The sequence below is a fragment of the Macaca fascicularis genome, chromosome 16 (assembly GCF_037993035.2).
Source record: "Macaca fascicularis isolate 582-1 chromosome 16, T2T-MFA8v1.1".
Lineage (NCBI taxonomy): Eukaryota > Metazoa > Chordata > Mammalia > Primates > Cercopithecidae > Macaca > Macaca fascicularis.
The window spans coordinates 7,506,182-7,532,458 of NC_088390.1; the positions used below are offsets into that span (position 1 = coordinate 7,506,182).

Here is a 26,277-nt window from a genome sequence, read left to right on the forward strand (position 1 = left end):
TTTATTTATTGGAGATGGAGTTTCGCTCATTGCCCAGGCTGGAGTGCAATGGCGCGACCTCCGCTCACTGCAACCTCCAACCTCCGCCCCCGCCCGGGTTCAAGCAATTCTCCTGCCCCAGCCTTCGAGTAGCTGGGATTACAGGCATGCGCCACCACGCCCAGCTAATTTTGTATTTTTAGTAGACACAGGGTTTCTCCATGTTGGTCAGGCTGGTCTGGAACTCCCAACCTCAGGTGATCTGCCTGCCTCAGCCTCCCAAAGTGCTGGGATTAAAAGTGTGAACCACCACGCCCGGCAGCTTTTAAAATGTGGCTATTTCATGAGAAATTTGACTTCCTGTCTTCTCTTGAAGATAGTTTTTTTTATGAAAAAAAAACTATAGAGACAGGATCTCACTATGTTGCCCAGGCTGGTCTGGAGCTCAAGTGATCCACCTGCCTCGGCCTCCCAAAATGCTGGGATTACAGGTGTGAGCCATCACACCCAGGCCCAAAAATAATTTATTTATTTATTTATTTATTTTTAATCTTTTTTTTTTTTTTTTTTTTTGAGATGGAGTCTCGCTCTGTCGCCCAGGCTGGAGTGCAGTGGCGCGATCTTGGCTCACTGCAAGCTCCGCCTCCCGGGTTCACGCCATTCTCCTGCCTCAGCCTCCCGAGTAGGTGGGACTACAGGCACCCACCACCGCGCCCGGCTAATTTTTTGTATTTTCAGTAGAGACGGGGTTTCACCGTGGTCTCGATCTCCTGACCTTGTGATCCGCCCACCTCGGCCTCCCAAAGTGCTGGGATTACAGGTGTGAGCCACCGCGCCTGGCCCCAAAAATAATTTTAAAAACTATAGTAGGCCAGGCACGGTGGCTCACTCCTGTAATCCCAGCACTTTGGGAGGCTGAGGCGGGCGGATCATGAAGTCAGGAGTTCGAGACCAGCCTGACCAACATACTGAAACCTCGTCCCTACTAAAAATACAAAAATCAGCTGGACTTGGTGGCATGCACCTGTAATCCCAGCTACTCAGGAGCCTGAGGCAGGAGAATCGCTTGAACCCGGGAGTTGGAGGTTGCAGTGAACCGAGATTGCGCCACTGCACTCCAGCCTGGCCAACAGAGCAAGACTCTGTCTCAAAAATAAATAAATAAATACAGTAACACCAGGCCTGATTCCCCTGTTGGCAACAACTTGGCTAGAGCTTAGTGGCCGCCCACTCTGTCTGGTCAAGTTATTCATACCACAGTTCCTCAAAGCCCCTATACGCCTGACCCACGTCACTTAGTTTAGCTGCCCATTCTTCCATAACACTAGAAAAGATATAGGGGGCAAGGAGTTGGAGCGGGGCAGCTACAAGCGGAAAAAGAAAGGTTGTGTCTCTTAGGGGCATCACACATTTTGTGCCTCAGTCTTCTTTCAATTTGGAAGGAAGGTTAGACCTGGTTTAATTCAGGGCCATTTTGGACATAGAGATCTTGCGCTCAGCAGGTTGTATGAACTAGACTGTTAACATTTCTGGCTGGAGGTTGGGCCAAAGTCAGCTTGAGCTGACAGTCAACAAGCCCTCACTCAACTACTCAATTGCTGGAAGTTGTTGTCCAAAGAGAGAGCACTGGGCCACAACTCGCAGGGATCCCTGTGGGACAAAGTTAGCATGTTCCTTTTCCCCAGACCCACCAGCCACGCAAATAATTGCACCTGGCATCCCACTGTGGAGCACAGTTCATTTGTCTTGTTGGTTTATTGGCCTACAGAGTTGGACACACACACAAATGCGGAGATAAATATTGGTCAGTTTCTCTAAATCTGGGTCCTCACTACGTATAGAGCTAGAGTCTGTAGAATTCTAAATCTTGCGTGCTGTGGCACAGAACCAGTGGCCTTCCCACTCTGCCACCACCCTTCTTCCCAGGGAACATGGGGAAAGAGGGCACGAACTAACAAGACTCGATCATTTTCAAAAGACAAAACTGCAAAATCCCAAATTTCCAACATCTGAAACTCACAATATTCAAATTCCCCAGTTCAAATACATATATTTTAATCTCCACGTCGCCACAATCTCATTTGTTGCCCAGAACCACCACATTCTGGAAGCTATTTTCCTTAATCATATTTTAAAAAAAATAAATGTCTACAATCTCAATTCTCCCAAAAAAATGTCCATGGTTTTGGAATTTTGACCTATTCTGAAGTTCCAATTCTCCGGTCCATCCTCAACCCTTCCATTTTCCCATGCCTGTTTGCCTCAGAGGAGTACGGGTTAAGGATATAGGGGCACTGTCATAACCTCTGCCCTTGCCTCCAGGCCTTCCTCAGTCTCTCTTGTGGTTCCGCTGTATAGATAGATAGATATATAATTTGTGTGTAGATATATATATATGTATTCTTTATTACGTATTTTTTTGCAGTTTTTCTAAAGTGCCAGAAACAAGATTTGTGGGAAATTTTAGTGATTTTTTTTTTTTTTTTTTTTTGCATTTTTCCCCATTTGAAACTTCCCCCCCTTAAAAATTGGAACTTGGTACATTCAGTAGGAAATTCATCACTCAGGCTGTGGCCAAGACCAAGAAAAGTGCAAAGAGACAGAGGAGGAATGAAGGAGTGACTCCTCTGTGGTGAACATTCAGGGAGCCTGTCTAAAACCTCCCCCTTTGTATATGCTGGGAGGGTATGAGGGGTAGGAGGATGGTCCTGGCCCTCCCTAAACTCACCTCCCTCCAAAAGCCATGATCTTGCCCTTGGCAGTGATTGCTGCTAGGGCAGCCATCTTGGCCCCAAAAACAGTAGCTGGGGAAAAGGCTGGCATTTTGATGACAGCAACTTTTCCTTTTAAAACTGCACTCCTCTAATTCCCATTTGTCAAATTTGCTCCCCCAAACTGGCTCTCCCCTTGTGAGCTATTTTCTGGGGGGAGGTGGGTGGGATGGGAAATGTTTATCCAATCACAGAGCAGGGAGGCCCAGTTTTCAAAGAGAATTAGGAGCAAACATTTCTTCATCTCCCCCACTGGAAGGAAATACAGGGACCCCTGACCAGGGTTAACTAGTGCAAATTAGGGATTAGGGACTATTTAAAGTCCCTGTACCCCATCCCTAGGCTGGGATCTTTGGGTGAGGGGAACTGAGTCAAAGATGGGGTGTAAGGTGCTATTTTGAAGGGAAAGCTGGTGGGGATACCCCAAAGCCCACCAGAAGAGAATGGTTCCCCCAAAACCATCTGGAGTGATTGGTGAGGGGAGTGATACTGGGGAGATGGGAATACAGGTAAGGATGGAAGGTCATGTGCAAATCCTGGGCTTACCCACCCATCCCACCCCTATCATTTTTCTGGCTATTTGGTCTAGTCTGGGAGAAACCATCAGGAAAAAAAACAGGGAGAAAGTAGATTCCCTTCTCCATCCCATTTGGAGTTCTTCCCTCCTGGCCCCCAAATCTGGTTTAGCCCAGAATAGGCCATATGTAGAGGCAGAAAGAGGTATGATCTGCTCACCTCTTTTGCCTTGGAAGAATCTGGAGCTCACTGGATTTGGGGGTCAAGATGGGGCCAATACTTCCCTGCCCTGGACTGGGAAAGTGCTCAGCCACGGAACAGAAGGGCAGCCCTCCCCCAAACCTCCTTTACCTGGCTTGGGAGAGGCCATCTCCGAAGTCCAGGAATATGGGGAGGAACATGGAAGATCCAAAGGCATGGAAGCCGAGGAAGGCGTCTTGATGCAAGGGAAACAGGGACGTAGAGACCCACGCTTGGGAAGGATGGAACCCAAAGCCACACTCCCAGGCGGGTGGGGTCAGGTATCACAATGGTCTGGTCCAGGCCCTGGGCCACAAAGAATGGAATGTGCTAGGAAGCATCTGGGAAGGGCTTAGAGAAAGCTTCAGAACAAGGGGGGGTCATTAGGAGAGAGAGATGGTTTCCCCCTAGGTTTACGAATCAGGGGAGCAGGTTAGACATTCAGAGCTGGTGGGGGCCGTGAGTAGAGATTCAGGTTAAGTATATTGCTCAGTTGCCCCAAGGGCTGGAGAAGGGATGGAAGCTGGCCCTGCCCCTCATGGAGGCCATTCCCTGGAGGAAGATTGAGAGGGGAACCTCGAAAGATCCCTTCCCAGGAGATGGGAAAACTACAATCTCACACAAAGCAGCCTGACCCCTGAGCTCCAGGGGCCCCCAAGTCCCTGCACAAGAGTGTGGAGGGGCTCCCAAGGGGCAGGGAGGCCAGGGAGCTGGTAGTGGTGGGGGGTTCAGGGAGGGTGGCATCTGGTGAAAGGGGGATTGAGCCCCAAGGTTCACCCCACATCACCCTTCTGGGTTCTCTCAACCCCTGCCCTTTCCCCTTCTCCCTTAGGGGGAACTGGTGGAGGAAGAGTTGGGGGAGGTGGTGTTGGCGGGGTAGGGGGTGCTGCTTGAGGATTCACTGCGTAGCCAAAGACCCCTGGTAGGAAGGGAAGGGCCCCCCCACCCTTCTCATCAGGTAGGACCATGTTGAGAGCAACTGGGAGAGCGGCCAAGTTACTGAAGTTGTAAGGGTAAGCGGCAAGGAGCTGGGGGCCGTAGACGAGCGGGTAGGGCTCAGGGTAGAAAGTGACTTTGGCAGCCCCTATCCCTTCCATCCGGTCCCCCTCACCAGCTCCCACTGGCCCTTCACTCCCAGATTTTCCCCTGCCACCACCAGGTTCCCGGCCGCCCCCAATCAGGGCCAGTGGAAATTCCTGCACAGGTGGGTATGCATAGCTGCCCCCGCCTGCCACCACTGGGGGCTCCTCACCCCCTGAGATGACAGGGTCCTGGAGTGAGGCGGTCTCGGAAGCTTCCTCAGCAGCAGTGCTCCCGCCACCTGCCTCACCGCTGGATGAGGAGACTTGCATCTCTTGGGGGGCTTCCTCCTTGACATCCCCGGGCCGGGTGCCAGCGCTGCCCTTGGAATAGGCAATGACAGGTGTTGGGGTGCCCCCGGGCCGCTCAGCAGCATGCCTCTGCCCGTGGCGGCTCAGGGCAGCTGCGGTCTTGCACACCTTGGCGCAGTGGGGGCAGGTAAAGCGGGTGGAGGGCCTCCGTCCGGCCCGGGAGCTGTGGGAGCCCCCACCGTGGGCCTCTTGGTGCTTTCGCAGCTTTCTCAGGGTGGCAAAGGTCTGGGCACAGTCCCCACAGCGGTGCCTCCGCTCTGTGCGGGCACGTCCCGCTGGGCTCTCGGCTGCTGGGGTTTCCTCCCAGCTCCTCCGTTCTAGCTTCTGCCTCCAGCGTGGTGGCCGGCGGCCTCGGGGCGGCCCACTACCCCCCACACTGGCACCTCCAGCAGCTCCAGCCTTGCGCTTAGGCTTGTAGGAGTAGTAGGGCCTCCAGAGCTGGTCCTCCCCACCAGCCTTTGATTCCTCCTCATCCTCCTCCTCCTCTTCGTCCTCCTCCTCTTCATCATCTTCAGTCTCCTCCATCTCCTCTCCGCTCAGCTCCCCAGGACGCAGATCAGTCTCTGAGATGCGGCGCTTGACAATGGCCTCCTCCCCGATTCGCACAGTGATCTGACACAGTGGAGGTGGAGCCTGCAGCTGAGAGGGGCCCCGGCCAGCCCCTGCGGGGGCACCCCCACCTCCACCAATCCCGCCCACTGGCTTGGCTGTGTAAGTCAGAGTCCTTCCGGCCCGTGGATTCCGGCCCTTGGCCTCCTCCGTGGCGGTGGCCGTGGCTGGCCCTGCAGCGGTGGCTGGGCTGGCTGCTGTGGCTGGGCTGGTGGGTGTGGCTGCAGGCTCAGGGGGAGGAGGTGGGTATTCTCGTTTCTTGGGTGGCCTCGGGGGAGCAGTGTAAGTGATAACCGAGGCGGCTTGGGACCCTCCTGTGCTGGCCGTCCCACTCCCCCCTCCACCACTGCTACTGCCCCCATGGACAATGACAGAGGGGGCTGGGTGGGCAAAAGTGATGACAGAGGGTGGAGGGCCAGGCTCTGGGGCAGGTGGGGGCCCAGGCGGCGGGCTGGCTGGCATTGCCACAGGGGCCGGTGTGTTGAGGCTTGGAGAAAGAGGGGCCTCCGGGGCTCCCTGGCTGTAGGTCTTGTAGGGCCGCTTGGCTGCCCGCATGGGGAGCAGGCGGTAGAGCTTGAGTGTATTGAGCTTGGGCTTGTAGCCTCCATTGGGTGTCTTCTCACTGGCGAGGAGGCCCGGGCTAATGCCATGGAAGGCTCGCTGGTGGGTCTTCAGGTTATAATAAGTGACAAAGGTCTCCCAACAGAAGATGCACTGGTACCTGGGTCAGCACAGCAGGGAATAGGGCAGGAACACAGCCACTTGAGTCAAGGGCCCTGAAGCCTCCCAGGTCCTCCTGCACCCTGCACTCAAATCTGTGACTCCCGCAGCCTTGTGCTGCCTCCCTCACCCAGCCAGCCTCAGTGCGGGGTGCCCATCTGAGCTCAGTGCCCCCACCGGCTGTGAGACTCTAGGCCTCGGCTGTTCCACTTGGGACCCAGCCTAACTCACAGAGCCTTCTTCTCAAGCCCAGATGACAGAATGGGGAAACGACTTACGAACAGGGACACCGCGTGGAAACACAAGGCCCTGCTCAGAATAGTGTAATGATTCCTGGACATGCCTGTTCCGCCGCAGTCCTTTCCGGTGAGGGGAGCTTTCTCTTTCCCTCTAGCCCTTCCCCACGGCAGCAAGCCAGGACATGGAACAAAGACACTTAATAAACCTCAGCTGATGAACTCTGGAGGCGAGGTTGCAGTGAGCCAAGATTGCTCCACTGCACTCTTGCCTGGGCAACAGAGCAAGACTCCATCTCAGAAAAAGAAAAGAAAAAAAAAAACCTCAGCTGAAGGAACTCAGGCTGGAGGGAGGCAGACAGGTGAGTGGTGGTGAGCAGGGGCCTCAGGATGGCTTTTTTTTTTCTTTTCAAATTGTTTGTAGAGGCTGGGTGCAGTGGCTCATCCCTGTACTCCCAGCACTTTGGGAGGCCGAGGTTGGTGGATCACCTGAGGTCAGGAGTTCGAGAACAGCCTGGCCAACATGGTGAAACCTTGTCTCTACTAAAAATACAAAAATTAGCTGGGCATGGTGGTGCGCACCTGTAATCCCAGATACTCACGAAGCTGAGGCAGGAGAATCACTTGAACCCAGGAGGCAGAGGTTGCAGTGAGCTGAGATTGAACCACTGCACTCCAGCCTGGGGGACAGAGCGAGACTCAGTCTTAAAAAATAAAAATAAAAAAAAGCCAGGTGTGGTGGCTCACGCCTGTATCCCAGAACTTTGGGAGGCCAAGGCAGGCAGATCACGAGGTCAGGAGTTCAAGACCATCCTGACCAACATGGTGAAACCCCAACTCTACTAAAAATACAATAAACAAAAATTATCTGGGCATGGTGACGCATGCCTGTAATCCCAGCTACTCGGGAGGCTGAGGCAGAATTGCTTAAACTGGGACCTGAGAGGCAGAGGTGGCAGTGAGCCGACATGGCACCACTGCACTCCAGCCTGGGCTACAGAGGGAGACTCTGTCTCAGAAAAAAAAAAAAAGAAAATAAAAGAAAAAAAAATTGTAGAGATGGGGTCTCTATGTTGTCCAGGCTTGTCTCAAACTCCTGGCCTCAAGCGATCCTCCCACCTCAGCTCCACAAAGTGCTGGGATTACTGCAGCTAGCCTAGTCTCAGGATAACTTTCTAGGCCCCAAGCCCCACCCATTGCTGCCCTTGTCCCTGTGATCTCTGAGTGCTGGCCTCCAGCCGCTCCCCCCGCCAGCCTGGACCACTCACCTGCGCTCCCCCGTGTGCCACACCTCATGCTTCGTGCGGTACTCCGCCAGGGCGAACACTTTCTCGCAATAGCGGCAGGGGTACTTCCTCCGCCACGAGTGTACATTGCTGTGTCTCTTCAGACTGGACAGGGTCACATAGGAACGCTCACAAGCTGCGCACACATACAACACGTGGCCTCCCACCACCTTCACCACGTGCTCGGGGCCTCCTCGGAAGCCCGCCGGTGGAGGCAGGGCTGAGGCGTCCACCCCTGCAGGACCACCAGGGCCAGCGCCCCCGGCTCCCAGCCCTGTAGACCCCCGAGTGCTAGCCCCTCGTCGGCACTGGGCCTCATGGGTCTGCAGCCGTTTGGGATGGATGAAGCTTTTTCCACATTGGGGGCAGGGGAGGGGCCGCCGGGGTAGGGAGCACTGCAAGTCAGGGGCCTGGGCCTCAGCCCTGTCACCCTCCCACTCCCCAGCTGGCCTGGGCCGGGGCCCGAAGCTGTCCTCTTCAGGCTGCGAGGTGGCCATGGGGGCTGGGGTAGGAGGTACCCAGGCATCACCTCCCTCCCCTAGGCCCTGAAGACGGGAGATGCCCAGACGGCGCCCCAAAGCTCCAATCTCTGCTACAGCTGCACCGTCCCCTCCACCACCAGGCAGTGCGAGCCGGGCGCTATAGATGAAGTTGAGGACATCAGAAAACGCAGCTGCTGGGACCCCTGGCAACTCCAGGACCCGGGGCGGGGAAGAAGCAGGGGGAGAGGCTGGAGGGGGAGAGGAAGAGGAAGAGGAGGAAGAAGAGGAAGCAGAGGAGGAGGAAGAGGAAGACGACGAGGAAGACGAGGAGGAGGAAGAGGCAGCTGTGGTGGTGGCAGGGTTGGGTGCGGAGCCCCCTGTAGCTGGTGGGAGGGGCAGTGGAGCTGAAGTGAGCAGGGCCTCTCTGAAGAAGGGACTCGAAGCAGCCAGGACGCTGCGGTGAGCAGGGAACTTGGTGTCTCCGGCTATGAGGGTGACGTCACAGAAGAGGCCACGGAGCCGCTGTTCATTGAGCTGGCGCAGGACGGCGGGGGCATGAGACGGGTCCGTCACCTCTGCAGGGGGGGGCATGGTGCCAGCCTAGACAGTGGGAGAAGAGGCCAGGTAGAGTCTCGGAGGCTGGGCAGAGGGCAGAGGCTTCTAAGGCCAGGCAAAGAGCGGGTTAGGAGCTGCTGGTCAGAAGCCAGTGGAAGGCTGATCACTTCAGGCCACAGAAGCCAGGACTTGGCCCTTAGCCACCCAAGTCTGGCCAGCATCCAAGACCAGTATGTCTAACTCACTTCTGTGGCTGGAAGAGGCCAGAGATACCTCAGGTCATGGTGAAGGTCAAGGGGTCATGACCTCTGGAGTCACAGACTAGAGAGGTAAGCGAGGGAAACCTCTCTCATGGGAAGGAGGAGGAAGCGCTACAACTCCTGATAGCCATTTCACAGAACTCCCCAGCCTAGACAAAATGGCCGCCCCTGCTGGCCTGCTGCCTTGCGTCTACTTTTCCCTCACTGTAGACCTCTGGGTACCTTCTCACCTGAGAGCACAGCCAACATGGAGTGGGGCGGGGGGTGGCTCAGCGAGTCCCTTCTGCTGGGCCTCTTCCTTCTGTGGAGAAACAGAAACCATGTCAGGGGAACCTAGAGGAGGAGCAGGAGAGGGTCATCAGGGAGGGAAGTGGGAGGAAAGGCCCCCAGGAAGTAGGGAGAGGTGCAGGACTGTGGCCAGAGAGGACATCCGGGTGAGCCCGGACCCCTCCCCGGAGCCTCTGCCAGGTTATTTGTTTAGCTGCGTCCGGTCAAACCTGGGAGGCCACGCAGATTATTACAGAGCCTTGTTCTGCAGGCCCAGAGAAGTACAGTGACAAGATAATTTGCATATTCTCAATTCACCTCCAAACAATATAGTAGCACAGGTCCAGCCCATAGGTTCAGGGAAGCCTGTCACAGCACTCTCAAGTCCCTTTGGCCCAATCTCCAAGGCTCAGAGAAAGTCAAAGATTTTGCATGTTGTCATTCATCACAATGGTCTCATTTACATATCAAAATAATTTGTGAGTTTTTAAAAATGGGACCTAAACTGGCAGATATTCAAATGAGGAGAGGACCTCCTCATATCCTCCCAGCCCCATAAATCTTAGAGGGGGTTTCTGGCCCAGCTGCCAGGCAACCATTGAAGCCCACTGACCCCTACACAACTGCCAGTTTGCTCCAGTCTCTGGAGGGCACTGGAAAGGCCACAAGACCAGGAGGCCTGGTCCCACACCTCCCTCAGAGACCTGATACCCTAGGGATTTGGGCTGAAAAAGCAGCATAATCAAGGCCGGGTGCGGTGGCTCATGCCTGTAATCCCAGCACTTTGGGAGGTAGAGGTGGGCAGATCACGAGTTCAGGAGATCGAGACCATCCTGGCTAACACGATGAAACCCCTGGCTAACATGGTGAAACCCCATCTCCACTAAAAATACAAAAAATTAGCCAGGCGTGGTGGCGCACGCCTGTAATCCCAGCTGCTTGGGAGGCTGAGGCAGGAGAATCGCTTGAACCCAGGAAGTAGAGGTTGCAGTGAGACGAGGTCACGCCACTGCACTCCAGCATGGGCCACAGAGCGAAACTCCATCTCAAAAACAAACAAACAAACAAAAAAACCCCAAAAAACAAAGGGAAGAGCAGGCAACTCAAAGGCAAGCTCAGGCAGTCAGCAGCACAGAAAGTACCGCACGGCCACTTTCTCCTGCAGGCACCATCAGGGCCTCGAGGACTCTTTTCAGTTGAAGGTTTGAGTTTGAAAGCCAGACTTATCCGGAGTCACACAGCGTTGATAATGACAGGTGGCACCTATTTAGAGATCCAGGCCTGCAGAATTGAGAGCAGAGCTCTCCGGACCCTCTCCTCTGCCCTCCACAAAGCCTGGGAGCCGTCACCCATCTTTGAGGGTGTCCTTCCATATCCCATGGGCCACACGTGTCTTCAGAGGCGTTCGGAATCAAGAGTTCCTCATACAATTCCCATCCCCTGAAAAATATTCTTTCCCATTTATCACTCATACTATCTGGACTCAAAGGCCTTTTCCCCACATATACCCCATTTCGCATTCCCCAAAATATTTTCCTGACACCTTTCCTGGATGGGAAGAAGGAAGATGGTAAACAGTGATGATATTCCAAAGTTTTAACAACCCTGTCTGCCAGGGACCGATCAGGTTCTAGGTCAAGTGTTACCCTGTCAATTGGTGAATTTCAGATAGGTCAGGCATCCTGAGGAAGGGGCCTCACTGCATTCGTGGGCTGGTGCTCAGGCCTGCTACTCACTTCCATGATAACCACTGGCCCACTGGGACCCCAAGTCCTCATTTGTTCCTTATTACTACCCTGAAAGGTAGCAGTTAGCTTTCCCGCTTTTTAAATTTGTATTTATTTATTTATTTTGAGATGGAATCTCGCTCTGCACCTAGGCTGGAATGCAGTAACGCAATCTCAGCTCACTGCAAACTCTGCCTCCCGGGTTCAAGTGATTCTCCAGCCTCAGCCTCCTGAGTAGCTGGGATTACAGGCACCCACCGCCACACCTGGCTAATTTTTTGTATTTTTAGTAGAGATGGGGTTTCACCCTGTTAGCCAGGGTAATCTCGATCTCCTGATCTTGTGACCCGCTCGCCTAGGCCTCCCAAAGTGTTGGGATTACGGGCATGAGCCACCACACCCGGCCACTATCCCTCCTTAAGGCCAGACACTGTGGCTCACACCTGTAATCCCAATACTTTGGGAGGCCGAGGTCGGTGGATAATCTGAGGTCAGGAGTTCCAGACCAGCCTGGCCAATGTGGAGAAACCCCATCTCTACTAAAAATAAAAATAAAAAAAATTAGCCAGGCATGGTGGTGGGTGCCTGTAATCCCAGATACTTGGGAGGCTGAGGCAGGAGAATCGCTTGAACCCAGGAAGTAGAGGCTGCAGTGAGCCGAGATAGCTCTGGATGGAGATTGATCCAGCCTGGGTGACAGAGTGAGACTGTCTCAAAAAATAAAAATAAAAATAAATAAAAAATAGGCCGGGCACGGTGGCTCACGCCTGTAATCCTAGCAGTTTCGGAGGCCGAGGCGGGTGGATCACGAGGTCAAGAGATTGAGACCATCCTGGCCAACATGGTGAAACCCCATCTCCACTAAAAATACAAAAATTAGCCAGACACGGTGGCGGGCACCTGTAGTCCCAGCTACTCGGGAGGCTGAGACAGGAGAATCACTTGAATCCAGGAGGCGGAGGTTGCAGTGAGCCGAGATTGAGTCACTGCATTCCAGTCTGGTGACAGAGCGAGACTTTGTCTCAATAAATAAATAAATAAATAAAATGACAGACTATGTGCAGTGGCTCACACTTGTAATCTCAGCACTTTGGAAGGCTGAGGCAGGTGGATCTCTTGAGCTCAGGAGTTCGAGACCAGCTTGGGCAAGATGGAAAAACCTGGTCTCTACAAAAAATACAAAAAGTAGCCAAGTGTGGTGGCGTGCACCTGCAGTCCCAGCTACTCAGAAGGCTGAGGTGGGAGCATCCCTTAAGCCCAGCAGTTCAAAGCTGCAGTGAGCTATGATTGTGCCACTGTACTCCAGCCTGAGTGACAGAACCACACCCTGTCTCAAAAAAATAAAATAGGCTGGGCGTGGTGGCTCATGCCTGGAATCCCAGCACTTTGGGAGGCCTAGGTGGGTGGATCACCTGAAGTTCAGAAGCTCGAGACCAGCCTGGCCAACATGGTGAAACCCCATCTCTACTTAAAATATAAAAAATTAGCAGGGCATGGAGGCAGGCACCTGTAATCCCAGCTACTCAGGAGGCTGAGGCAGGAGAATCACTTGAACCCAGGAGGCAAAGGTTGCAGTGAGCCGAGATCGCGCCATTGCACTCCAGCTTGGGCAACAAGAATGAAACTTCATCTCAAAATAAATAAACAAATAAAATAAATGTCAGATTATGGCTTACAGATGCTAGGTAGCTGGCCCGAGGACATAGGAGCAGCTAGTAGCAGGGCTGGGATCTGATCCCAGGAAGTTTGGCTCCAAAGCCTATGTTCCTGATGACTTCACGACTTCACCTTACATTAATGAAGGACGTGTTTATGGCACCCACCAGGGCTCAAATAGCCTACCTGGGTGCCTTTCTGAAAATTAGAAGCAAGGTTCTTTCTTCCAGGAGGCAGCAGCCCTGTGTAGGTGAGCAAAGTCAAGGTTTGCCTCCAGTCCCCATTCACCGCATTGGCTGGGCCTGCCAACCTGCACAACCATATTGGTGGACTTGGTGCCTATGCATGTGTGACTGTGTGCTAACTGCCACCGTACTTGGACGAGACCTGTCAGGGCTTCTAAGAACCAGAGACACCCAATGCTGGACTGGCCCTTAGGGATCACACACAATCATCGTCATCATGGTCTCTGTAGCTGCCATTTGTGAATTTTTTTTTTTTTTTTTTTTTTTTTATTTTAGACAGGGTCTTATTCTGTTGCCCAAGCTGGAGTGCAGTGGTGTGAACATGGCTCACTGCAGCCTCAACCTCCTGGAATAAAATGATCCTCCTGCCTCAGCCTCCTGAGTATCTGGGACCATAGGCATATGACATAATGCCTGGCTAATTTATTTATTTACTTTTGTAGAGATGGGGTCTTGCCGTGTTGCCCAGGCTTGAAATACTTACCATGTGCAAAGTATAATGCTAAGCATTTTATCTGTATCATCTCATTTCAACACTCAAAATGGCCACAGTGAGGCAACAGGCTTAGAGAAATCAAATACTCTAAACTCCTCCCTTTGAGGTAGAGGGAAGGTAGTGATGGGGTTATCTGCCTCAGATTTTGTTGCTAGCCAACCCAGCGTTTGGACGAAGCTTAAGTTCAACTGCCCTGTGACTGGCTACTGCCCTGCAAGGCCTTATAGGAAGTGGAGAAGACCAGCTATGTGACCCCAGGCAGGTTACTTAACCTCTCTGTATCTGTTTCCTTGTCCGTACGGTGGGGACGATTAATAGTTCCTACCTTGTGGGGTTGTTATAAAAATTAAGTGAGCCAACAAGTGGCAATATCTAGTTCGTAGAACTCAGTCCTGGAAAATGGTGGAGAGAAGCGGTGAAGAAAAAAAGGCATAAATTGGGCTTCATGGTAGGTTTGGTGGCTCTGTGGTTTTCAAGTTTTTTGTTTGTTCTTACCATTTCTACTCTTCAATGCCTGTGTGACCTCAGAGGTGCCACTGAGGTGGGGATCTGAGCATGGACACCAGACACGCCCTACGTCTTGTGGTTCCCTCTGGCTGGAATGTTCTTTCCTCCAGATAACCTCATGCAGTGAAGCCCAAGTTCCTTTAAGCCTTGACTTAGAAGCCACCTTCCACTGAGGCCTTCCCCGGCCACTCCCCACTTCCTAAAACTTCCTATCTCCCTACCCTACTTTATTTTACTCCTTAGCACTTAGTAACCCTTTTTTTTTTTTTTTTTTTTTTTGAGACAGAGTCCAGTTCTGTCACCCAGGCTGGAGTGCAGTGGTGTGATCTGGGCTCACTGCAACCTCCTCCTCCCAGGTTCCAGCAATTCTCCTGCCTCAGTCTCCCGAGTAGCTGGGATTACAGGCGCCCAACACCATACCTGGCTAATTTTTTTTTCTTCTTTTTTTTTTTGAGACACAGTCTCACTCTGTCGCCCAGGCTGGAGTGCAGCGGCACAATCTCCGCTCACTGCAGCCTCTGCCTCCCCAGTTCAACCAATTCTTTGCCTCAGCTTCTGAGTAGCTAGGATTACAGGCACCCACCACCATACCCGGCTAATTTTTATATTTTTAGTAGAGATGGGGTTTCACCATCTTGGCCAGGCTGGTCTTGAACTCCTGACCTCGTGATCCACCTGCCTTGGCCTCCCAGAGTTCTGGGATTACAGGCGTGAGCCACTGCGCCCAGCCTGCCTAATTTTTTCGTATTTTTAGTAGAGGTGGGATTTCACCATGTTGGTCAGGCTGGTTTTGAACTCCTGACCTCAAGTGATCTGCCCGCCTCTTCTGCCTCTCCAAGTGCTAGGATTACAGGCATGAGCCACTGCACCTGGCCATTCTTTTATTTATTTATTTTTTTGAGACGAGGTCTCACTCCGTTGTCCACGTTGGAGCGCAGTGGCACAATCACGGTTCATTGCAGCCTCAACCTCCCAGGCTCTCGTGACCGCCCACCTCAGTGTCCCTAGTAGCTGGCACCACAGGTGCACACCACAATGCGCAGTTAATTTATTTTTTATTTTTAGTAGAGACTGGATCTCCCTATGTTGGCCAGGCTTTTCTTGAACTCCTGGGCTCAAGTGATCCTTCTGCCTCAGCCTCCCAAAGTGCTGGGATGACATGCATGAGCCACTGAAACTGGCCCAACTGTTTCTCTCCCTTTTTTTTTTCAGGGGGGACACAGTCTAGCTCTGTTGCCCAGGCTGGAGTGCAGTGGCACGATCTCGGCTCACTGCAACCTCCGCTTCCCGGGTTCAAGCGATTCTCCTGCTTCAACCTCCCGAGTCACTGGGACTACAGGTGCCCGCCACCACGTTTTTTTTTTTTTTTTTTGAGACGGAGTCTTGCTCTGTCACCCAGGCTGGAGTGCAGTGGCACGATCTCAGCTCACCGCAAGCTGTACCTCCTGGGTTCACGCCATTCTGCTTCAGCCAACTGAGTAACTGGGACTACAGGCGCCCGCCACCACTCCCAGCTAATTTTTTTTTTGTATTTTTAGTAGAGACAGGGTTTCACTGTGTTAGCCAGGATGGTCTAGATCTCCTGACCTTGTGATCCTTCCGCTTCGGCCTCCCAAAGGGCTGGGATTACAGGCGTGAGCCACCGTGCCCAGCCAGGCCCGGCTAATTTTTGTATTTTTAGTAGAGATGGGGTTTCACCATGTTGGCCTGACTGGTCTTGAACTCCTGACCTCAGGTGATCTGTCTGCCTTGGCCTCCCAAAGTGCTGGGATTACAGAGCCCGGTCAACTGTTTATCTTTTTTTGAGACTGGATCTTGCTCTGTTGCCCAGGCTGGAGTACAGTGGTGGGATTGAGGCTCACTGCAGCCTTGACCTCCTGGGGTCCAGTGATCCTTTACCTCTCAGCCTTCTGAGTAGCTGGGACTACAGGTACCTGCCACCATGCCCAGCTACTTTTTGTATTTTTTGTAGAGATGAGGTTTCACCATGTTCCCCAGGGCTGGTCTTGAATTCCTGGGCTCAAGCAATCCGCCCAGCTCAGCCTCCCAAAGTGCTGGGATTATAGTGGAGAGCCACTGCGCCCAGCTCCTATTTCTTATTTATCTCCGGAATGTAAGCTCCAAGGGGTAAAAGGTAGGACTTTTTGGGGTTTTGTTTTGTTTTTGAGATGGCGTCTCGCTCTGTTGCCCAAGCTGGAGTGCAGTGGCGTGATTTCTCTCGGCTCACTGCAACCTCCGCCTCCTGGGTTCAAGCAATTGTCCTACCTCAGCCTCCCAAAAACCTGGAACTCTAGGCATATGCTACCACACCCGGCTAATTTTCGTATTTTTAGTAGAGACAAATACCATGTTAGCCAGGCTGGTCTCGAACTCCTGACCTCAGGTGATCCACCTGCCTCGGCCTCCCAAAGTGCTGGAATTACAGGTGTGAGTCACCGTGGTCAGCCTTTTTTTTTTTTTTTTTTTTTTTTTGACATGACGTCTTGCTTTGTTACCCAGGCTGGAGTACAGTGGTGTTACCACAGCTCCCTGCAGCCTCGAACTCCCCCAGGCTCAGGTGATTCTCAAATTTCAGCCTCTCAAGTAGCACCACCCAGTGAATTTTTTATATTTTTAGTAGAGATAGTGTTTCACCATGTTTCCTAGGTTGGTCTTGAACTCCTGGGATCAAGCAATTCACCGCCTTGGACACCCAAAGTGTTGGAATTACAGGTGTGAGCCACAGCACCCAGCCAGGGGTAGGGAATTTTGTCTGCTTTGTTCACTGCAGTATCTCAAGTCCTTAGAATAGGGCCTAGCACATAATGGGTGGTTAAAAACAAAACAAAAAAACAGGTAAATGAATGAACCTGTCCTCAAAGTCCATCCTCCAGGAACGAAGCCATTATCCATGACGGACTAAGTTGGCCCAGAGATAGGGATGACCATTATGAACTTGACCACTTCTGGGCCGGGCACAGTGGCGCACGCCTGTAATCCCAGTACTTTGGGAGGCTGAAGCGGGCAGATCACTTGAGGTCAGGAGTTCCAGACCAGCCTGGCCAACATGATGAAACCCTGTCTGTACTAAAAATACAAAAATTAGCCGGGTGTGGTGGTACACGCCTGTAATCCCAGCTACTCAGGTGGCTGAGGCAGGAGAATTGCTTGAGCTGGGGAGGTGGTGGTTGCAGTGAGCCAGAGATTGCGCCACTGCATTCCAGCCTGGGTGACAGAGTGAGACTCTGCCTCAAAAAAAAAAAAAAAAAAAAAAAAATAGGCCGGATATGGCCAGGTCACGCCTGTAATCCCAGCACTTTGGGAGGCCAAGGCAGGTGGATCACCTGAGATCAGGGACTGACCACCAGCCTGGCCAACATGGTGAAACTCGGTCTCTACCAAAAATAAAAAATTAGCTGGGCGTGGTATTGGACGCTTGTAATCTCAGCTACCTGGGAGGCTGAAGCAGGAGAATCACCTGAACCTGGAAGGCGGAGGTTGCAGTGAGCCGAGATCATGCCATTACACTCCAGCCTGGGCAACAAGAGCGAAATTCCGTCTCAATAAAAAAAAAAAAATTTTAAAAACCATAAATAAGTTGACCACTCTGGAGTCCTCACAATTTGCCCCATACTCTTCTTGGGACCTCACACACACTGCCTCATTTAATGATATTCTCAGTACAGCCACCCCCAGTAGGTATTTATATTATCCCGTTGCCCAGGTTAGAGTGCAGTGGCATGATCTCGGCTCACTGCAACCTCCGTCTCCCAGGTTTAAGCAATTCTCCACCTCAGCCTCCAGAGTAGCTGGGATTCCATGCCCAGCTAGTTTTTCTATTTTTAGTAGAGACAGGGGTTCTCCATGTTGGCCAGGCTGGTCTTGAACTCTTGACCTCAGGTGATCCCCCTGCCTTGGCTTCCCAAAGTGCTGGGATTACATGCATGTGCCACCACGCCCGGTCATATTATTCTAATTTTACAGAAGAGGAAACCAAGGCTCAGAGAGGGATATACCTTGCTCGAGATCGCACAGCTTGTAAATAGCAGTCAAGATTCGAATCCAGGCCCGGCTGACCCCAGATGCTCAATCTTTCCCTCTGCCATACTGCTAGACCTGGCCCTGAAGGGGCCTATGGCCCGCCAGCTGGTTACATAAACCACCGCACAAGGTCTCACGTGCTAAGTGCTAAATGTGTCATGTCTGACTCCACCCTTTCCCTCGCTCCCACATCCAGCAGTCATCAAGTGTGGCTGAAACCGCGGCGGAGCTTGGGAATGGCTCTGGAAATCTTCCCTTCGATAGCTCAGGTCCTTGTTAACATTCACATGGTCCAAGGCTATAGCCTCCCAGCTATCCCCTGGCCTCCAGGCTTACCTTCCTCCACCCAGCCCTCCTCCCACCGAGGGTCAACGTCCCTAACCACAGTTCAGGAATATCACTCCTGGGCTCAAAACCTCCACTGGTCCCCACTGACTCTAGAATAAAATTCAGATTCTTCTACCAGGCAGTCAAGGGCTCTAGTCTAGCTCCAATCTTCCTTTTTAATCTTGCCTTGTGTTATCCTCTTCAAACACACACTAATCAGTGTGAGCCGGGCGTGGTGGCACGTACCCATAGTCCCAGCTACTCAGCAGGCTGAGGCTAGAGGATTGCCTGAGCCCAGGAGTTTGAGTCCAGCCTGGGCAACATAGTGAGACCTCACCTCTAAACAAATGAATGAAACCCCAGACACCCAGTGTGCCCTCCAGCTTCTACATGACCCACACCTGCACACCTTTGCTTGTGCTGGCTTGTCCTGTCAGAAATGCTCTTTCCCCAAGCTTGTCAAAATCCCTCCAAAACATTAAGATCTAACTCCAAGGCCACCTCCTTCTTGGCCCTCCCTGACTGACAAGATGAGGACAATCTCTCCTTCCTCTGACTCATCAACCTTTTGTGCCCCTATGGCCACCATCCACCTTATGCAGCAGCAGAGACTCAGGTTCTCATGTCCTCAGCTGGGGCTCCCTGAGCATCTGGGTCTTCTGAAATGGACTGCTGCACAGATGCTAAGTTTTGCAGTAACTGGGGAGAAGAGTGTTGGAGGCAATTGCACAGAAAGGACCATCCACTGAATGTTCCAGAAGGTAGCAGAGTACAGTAGTTAAGAGCACAAGATCTGCAACCTGATTGCCCAGGTTCAAATACAGCTTCACCTCTCACTAGCTAAGTGACTTGGGACAAATTACTTAACTTCTCTGGCCCTCAGCTGCCTCACTTGAAAAAGGGAGGTAATTACAGTGCCTACTTCATGGTGTTGGTCGGAGGACTGAGTGGCCACACGTAAGCGCCCTGAAGACAGTGGCTGGTGCACGGTCAGTGCTAAGCAAGTGTGTGCTGCCATTATTATCAGCCAAGCCCCGAGAAGGGAATTCCCAGTCCTGACGGAGGGCTGACAGGGGCTGTGCCAGCCCCCAGACTGCAGCCACTTTCAGGTCCGTTTCCCATGTGCTTTCGGAAGATATGCAGGGCAGGCAATCAGCCCCATTCCGCAGATGAGGAACTGAGCTTCCTTCAGATCAAGTGCCAGTGAGGGAACGGTAAAGACGCCAGAGCTCCTCAGCCCTGGGCCATGGCTCCTTTCTCTTCACCAGGCTGTCACTGTGCACCTGTTGTGCAGGCTCCCCCAGGCGGCCACCCCCTCCCAGCCCCCCATGCCGGAGGGCCTGTCCACAGCACCCTCCCTTCCCCTACATACACACATCCTTCCAGTGGGGCCAGGCACAGTAGACAGTGGTGTGCAGGCTTGGAATGCACTCGCACACACACCCCTAGAAGGGCCCAGGCCCCAAAGGTGAGGAAAACCTGTTCTGAGGAATCTGCCTAGTGAGCGAATTCCGTTCCGAGGCCCTTCCACCGTCGCAGGAGTGGGGCCCAGTGTGCGTCAGAGATACCCACAAGGGGGGCAGAGAGAGGGAGAGGGTGAAGCAGGAGGAGGCTGAAAACTTCACGTTTCTTTTTTCCATTTTAGTGACAAGAGTCACACCCAGCCTTTACATAAACATGGCCAAGGAGCCGCTCTGTCTAAGCTTACTTCCCTTGTGGCCGCCCAGCCTCTCCTCCGGGTGACCCTGACATGCTGGGCAGGCTGATGAGGGGCAAACAGACCCTGCAAAGATTAGCTGGGCCGCCTGACAACACCCATGCCTCCCGCCGGCCGCCATGCGCTACCCTGCATTTATCTCCCGCCTTCCTCATACCAAATCCCCTCCGCAGCCCCACCACCACTTAAGCACACAGACGGCAGGCACGCATACACAGCCTGCTTGCGGCTGGCCTCTTGGGTCTGAGGCCCACACTACCCTTGTCACGCCACCTCCCTCCCCACATGTGTTTTCTGACCAGCTTGCCTCCCAGCCCAGCAGCCCGGACAGGCTCCTACAAACAACGTCACAAAAGAATCCTGTGGAGAATGTTGCAAACGCAGAACCTTCCCCTTGCTTGGCTGCCCATGATCCCACAAACACAAGTGGCGCATTCCACCCCGAACCCCTCACACCAATGCCAGCTGACCCACAGGCCCGAGACACACCCTGGGGTTCCTCACTCCAGATCTTCCGGATCTGAGTTCTAGACGCGCAGCCCCCATGCAACGCGCTCATGACGGACACGCAAACCCATCCATCGCCCTCTTTACCACTGGACCACACCTCAGCAGAGCAACAGAAATGGGACCCAGACGTGACGCCTTCTGACTAAAAGGCCCACAACCGCCCCCTCCAAAAGGGCACATACACTGCATCCTGGCACCCTCCGCAACACATACAGCATGCCAGCTCTGCAGAAAACAGTTCATAAACAGGTCATAGGTGCAGCACAAGACGCACATGCGAGAAAACACATGCTGTAGAAAACACAGAGCCCCACATCGAACAAACTCTGCACCAGCATGCTGTGCCCTGCTCAGAATGCCCATCTGTCACCCAGAGCCACAGGGCTCGTCTTGTAACTCTGCCCCACAACACTGGACACCCCTTCTGGCTTTCTACCTCCGTGGCCCAGGGAGGGCCCTACCCAGACCCCTGGCTGCCAGCAAACGGTGGTGCCCAGGAGAGGTTTACCTTGCCCCACCACACAGCACGAGACACACGATCTCCAAGACTCACAGCCACAACCCTGCCCCGACGGCGCGGTGGTTCCGGGGCCCCAGCTCGCCCTGCGCACCCCGCACACCCCAACTCTGGGGCGCTCGGCGGCCCACCCCTCCCCCTCTCTGCCTGGCTCCTACGCCATCGCCCTCCCAGCAGCTTGCAGCGCTTGCCCGGGCTCACACCCGCCCCACCCCACCCCCAACCTGCCCCACGGGGGGAGGGGGACATTAGGCTGCAGAATTAACCCTTCAAAGGGGGAGTGAGCGCCGCCCCTTCCACGGCCCCAGGCGATCGCGTCCCCCGGCCGCCGCTCGCTCGGACGCCATACCAGGGCCCCCTTAGTCGCCCCCCAGCGTCGTGTGCGCCCGGGGGCGGGGCCAGGCTCAGCCCCCGACCCCTGCGCCCCCAGGTCAACCCCAAAGGAGAGCGGTCTGGGCGCGGGGCGCGGCCGGGGCTCCGCGGCGCCGGGCAGCGGAGAGGGGGCCCGGCAGTTGGCTCCGGTCCGCCCTGGCCCTGCCCAGTTCGCCCCGGGGCCCACCTGACTGTGATGGCGCCGCGTCCGCCAGGCCCGGCTCATCACCGTGGCCGCCCCCGGCCGCTCCGGTTTCGCCCGCCTCCAGCTCCCGCTCCGGCTCCGGCTCCGGCCCCGGCCCCCCCAGCGCCTGGCCCCGGCCCGGCCCCGCTGCCGCCGCCGCCGCCGCCGCCGCCGCTGACATCATCGGCTCCCCCCGCCCCGGTCCTACCCCCACCCCCACCCCCGGAAACAGTCCCCCCCCAGCGCCGCCGCCGTCGCCGCCGAGAGGAGGCCGGCGCAGCGCAGCCGACACCGACACAAAGCTCCGAGCGCCCGACGGCCTTCCCCGGGACTGATCCCCGCGGCAGGACACCGCGCCGCGCTGGGCCACCGGGCGGGTGGACACCGAGCCGGGCGCGGGCCGGATTGCAGCACCCCGGCAGGGGCGCAAGACCACCGACCCCCCAGGGAAAGGGCTCCCTCCGCCCTTCCCCCTGCACGCCCTTCACTCAGCGGTGCACACTGCCTGAAAGCATTTAACACACAGGCTCTCAGGGTGCAGACATGACATGGCAGACTCATAATCAGGCCCAGTGGGACCCACAGACTCAGGGTCAGCACACTCAAAGAGGGCCAGCCCTGGACACACACACACCCTCTCCAGGAATGCGCAGGAACGCTCAGCAGGCCGCGGAAAAGGAAGGCCCTGGCCATGCACACGGGGCACACATTAACGACCACCAGCGCAAATGAACACACGAAGCTGGCTGGGTACTTTGTCCCCACCAGCAGATAGATCCACACCTGTATCCTTGAACATAAATGCAGAAGCCTTGTTGTCGGCCTCTGGGGACAGCATCAACAAAACACCAGGTGGAAGCACACACAGAAAAAAACACATTCCTGAAACTCCACAGGGACAATCCCAAGAACTCCTCCCTGGTGCTGGAAAATTAAAAACTAAGGAGATAGAGGAGCCAGGCTTCAGAGCTCCTTGCCTTAAAACTTCTCTGAGGCCGGGTGCGGTGGCTCACGCCTGTAATCCCAGCACTTTGGGAGGCAGAGGCGGACGGATCATGAGGTCAGGAAATCGAGACCATCCTGGCTAACACGGTGAAACCCGTCTCTACTAAAAACACAAAAAAAATTAGCCGGGTGTGGTGGCGGGCGCCTGTAATCCCAGCTACTTGGGAGGCTGAGGCAGGAGAATGGCGTGAACCCGGGAGGCGGAGCTTGCAGTGAGCCGAGATGGCTAGATGGTGCCACTGCACTCCAGCCTGGGCTGGGCAGGGTGGGTCATGCCTGTAATCCCATCACTTCGGGAGGCTGAGGTGGGGTGGATCACTTGATGTCAGGAGTTCAAGACCAGCCTGGCCAACATGGAGAAACAACATCTCTACTAAAAATAAAAAATTAGCTGGGTGTGGTGGTGCATGCCTGTAATCCCAGCTACTTGGGAGGATGAAGTAGAATTGCTTGAACCTGGGAGGCGGAAGCTGCGGTGAGCTGAGATCGCACCACTGCACCCCAGCCTGGGCATCAAGAGTGAAACTCCATCTCAAAAAAAAAAAAAAAGAAAAATTAGCCAGGTGTGGTGGCGCACGCTTGTAATCCCAGCTACTTGGGAGGCTGAGGCAGGAGAATCGCTTGAATCTGAGAGGTGGAGGTTGCAGTGAGATGAGATCACACCATTGCACTCCAGCCTGGACAACAAGAGTGGAAACTTCATTTCAAACATAAAAAGAAAGAAAAGAAGCAGAGTTAGACTCAGTGGGAAAATAGGCGCACTACCACCTCAGGAGGGTTCCAGGGAAGAACCCCACCCCCACTCCAACCAGGTCACAATGGCTGGAGCTCTGAGGGGCCCAGGCTCCCTGAGCCAGGAGGAGAGAGGAGAAAGTCCAAGGAAAGATGGTGAGTGTGGGGGCCAGGGGCCCAATACTCCCTCCCTGTAGCTCCTGGTTGCTCCATTTCCCCTCCTTTCCTAAAACTTAGCTGTCTCAGAGATACCCACAAATAGAATTCATAATGGTGTACCCAGGTGTCTCTGGAACTTGTGGCATCACACAGATGCATAGCATCTGAGGCTTCCTCCCCTTCCTCAATCCAAGAGGGCATCCTGGTTCCTTTTTCTCCTCCCAGGAACATCTTACCTAGGAAATGATACTCCAGGACTGCTCACTCCTTGCTTCCTGCTGCAGACCCACATTATACCATCTCACCCATCTTTTAGGCCCTTTCTAGCTCCCAAGAGTTCCTCCCAGACCCCATCCTCGCATCTGCCCTGCCCCAGGTCACCCGGGCTGTGGCTACTGTCTACCCTGAGCTCCTTTCTCCCTAACAGGCTGGCAGTCACCCCTACTTCAACCTGCCCGACTTCACGCAGCCATCGCCGCCCTCCACTCCACCCAGCCTCCCCTCGCACCAGCGCTGCCAGCCCTCTGATGCCACCAAGGGTCTGCTGGTGGCCCTGTTGGGTGGGGGCCTGCCTGCTGGCTTCGTGGGCCCCCTTTCTCGTATGGCTTACCAGGCTTCCAACCTGCCCTCGCTGGAGCTGCTCGTCTGTCGGTGTCTCTTTCACCTCCCTATTGCCCTGCTACTTAAACTGCGTGGCGACCCACTTCTGGGACCTCCTGACATCCGAGGCCGGGCCTGCCTCCATGCCCTGCTCAACGTCCTCAGCATTGGATGTGCCTACAGTGCGGTTCAGGTGGTGCCCGCTGGCAACGCTGCCACTGTTCGCAAAGGTTCTTCCACCGTCTGCTCCGCCCTCCTCGCCCTCTGCCTTGAGAGCCAGGGTCTCAGTGGCTACGACTGGTGTGGACTGTTGGGCAGCATTCTAGGACTAATCATCATTGTGGGACCTGGACTAGGGACACTGCAGGAGGGGACCACGGGTCTCTACACTGCCCTGGGTTATGTGCTGGCTTTCCTGGGAGGCCTGACGCTGTCCCTGGGGCTTCTGGTCTATCGTTCTCTGCACTTTCCCTCCTGCCTCCCAACAGTGGCCTTCCTATTTGGCTTGGTGGGGCTGCTGGGCTCTGTGCCAGGCCTCTTTGTGCTGCAGACCCCCGTCCTGCCCAGTGACCTTCTGAGCTGGAGTTGTGTGGGGGCAGTGGGGATCCTCGCCTTGGTCTCCTTCACATGTGTGAGCTATGCGGTCACCAAGGCCCACCCTGCCCTGGTGTGCGCTGTCCTGCATTCTGAGGTGGTGGTGGCCCTTATACTGCAGTATTATATGCTCTATGAGACTGTGGCACCTTCTGACATCATGGGGGCAGGGGTTGTGCTGGGCAGCATTGCCATCATCACAGCCCGGAACCTCAGCTGTGAGAGGGAAGGGAAGGTGGAGGAGTGAGATAGAACTTGGGAGCCCGGGGGTTGGGAGGGGCAGGGGTAAATAGAGGCAAAGACTGAAGACGAACATGGGAGGACAAGTGACTGGAAAAGAACTGGTGTGGGAGAGGGTACCTCTCAGAGTCAAGGGTGACTTGGGGACTTGGTGGAGAGTGACTACCTGGAAGACCTGGAGCCAGCCTGGGACCAAGAGATGCGGAGTCCAGGCTGGGTCCTGGGAATCAGGGCATAACTAAGGGGTAAAGTCTGAGGAGCAGATCCACGGCAGGCAGGCCGTGGGCCACGGGGAGGACTTCACTCAGCAGCAAAGAGAAGAGCATTGGGGCTGGAGTGTTCCGGCAAAGACAGAGCCAGCAGCTGCGCTGGGGGAGGGGAGCGTGCCTCCCCACCCCTCCCCTCACGGCGAAGGTTTCCTTTTCTCGTGCTTGTGCCCCCCCCTTGGGGTGGTGACGTGACATTGACATCAAACAAGGATTACTCTGAATGTGGCTGTGCAGTGGTGTCGTCTCTGCTTTGGAGGGAGAGTGGAAGTCCTACGACCGTTCTCATTGGAGAATCCCTTGGGATCCCCGCCCTCCATTTTATTCCTGAAATATTTTACAGTGTGAAGGATTTCCTAATGTTCAGATGCCTTGACCCCAAATCCCTCAGGACTTTCGTGGCCCGCCCCATGGCTAATCTGCTTTTCTCGGATTGTCACGGTCCCGTGATCTCTCCCGGACAGTGGCCAGGCTCCTTCCAGAGCAGGCCTCCGAGCTGAAGTCTCTTCGAGCGGCTCAGGCCATGGATCTAGGACCATGGCTCGGTACGGCGCGGCACTAGAGGCCAGGAGATGCCCACCCGTCTCTGGGGGCCGTTTGACCAACATCGGCTACTTCCGGACAAGCCACTGGTCCCGCCATCTTGGCTTGTTCATGCATATTCAGCAAGAGAACTGCATATTCATGAGCAACCGCCCTCCCCCGGGAGCCCACTCGGGAGGACCCGCCCCACCCCGCCTCCATTACCGATTCGCAGAGCAGACCATTTTCCAGCTGGGGGGGTGCTACGAATGAGAGGCTTTTGCTGAAGATGAAACCGTTGTCCAAACTAGAATGAAAGCGGCCCAATTTTACCCTCGAGTCTTCAAACCTTAAATCTCAGTGCAGAAGGGAGCAGCGAGGAGAGGCGGTGGGATTAAAGAAAAAAATTCCTCTCTCCCAGTCACTTCAAAATGTCGCCCAATCAGCGAGCGGGGGGAGGACCTACGACTCTGGCTCGCACCCCGTGCGGGCCTGCGCAGGCGGCCCCGTAGCGCAAGGGAGGGCGGGAAAGGAAGGGGCGGGGACGCGAGGGCGAATCTATAAGAGGC

At 54.6% G+C, this 26,277-nt stretch overlaps 2 protein-coding genes across 4 annotated transcripts; one reads left to right on the forward strand and one right to left on the reverse strand.

The window, feature by feature from the left end:
* Window positions 1-1,703: 1,703 nt before the first annotated feature.
* On the reverse strand, window positions 1,704-26,104 carry ZBTB4 (zinc finger and BTB domain containing 4). Of its 3 annotated transcripts, none has more exons than XM_065532672.1 (4): window positions 25,934-26,104; window positions 9,276-9,346; window positions 7,731-8,830; window positions 1,704-6,227 (listed from the first exon to the last, which is right to left on the reverse strand). In XM_065532672.1, the coding sequence occupies exons 3-4, from the start codon at window positions 8,819-8,821 to the stop codon at window positions 4,280-4,282; spliced, it is 3,039 nt and encodes a 1,012-aa protein (XP_065388744.1). In that variant the 5' UTR covers window positions 8,822-8,830; window positions 9,276-9,346; window positions 25,934-26,104; the 3' UTR covers window positions 1,704-4,279. The 3 variants fall into 3 exon arrangements, with proteins under 3 accessions (XP_065388744.1, XP_045231373.2, XP_015293070.3); XM_045375438.3 differs by lacking the exon at window positions 25,934-26,104 and adding an exon at window positions 21,594-21,765; XM_015437584.3 differs by lacking the exon at window positions 25,934-26,104 and adding an exon at window positions 21,026-21,233.
* On the forward strand, window positions 21,853-25,419 carry SLC35G6 (solute carrier family 35 member G6). The gene is made up of 2 exons (XM_065532673.2): window positions 21,853-23,483; window positions 23,914-25,419. Exons 1-2 carry the CDS (start codon window positions 23,481-23,483, stop codon window positions 24,925-24,927), a joined length of 1,017 nt encoding a protein of 338 aa, XP_065388745.1. The 5' UTR covers window positions 21,853-23,480; the 3' UTR covers window positions 24,928-25,419.
* Window positions 26,105-26,277: the final 173 nt, after the last annotated feature.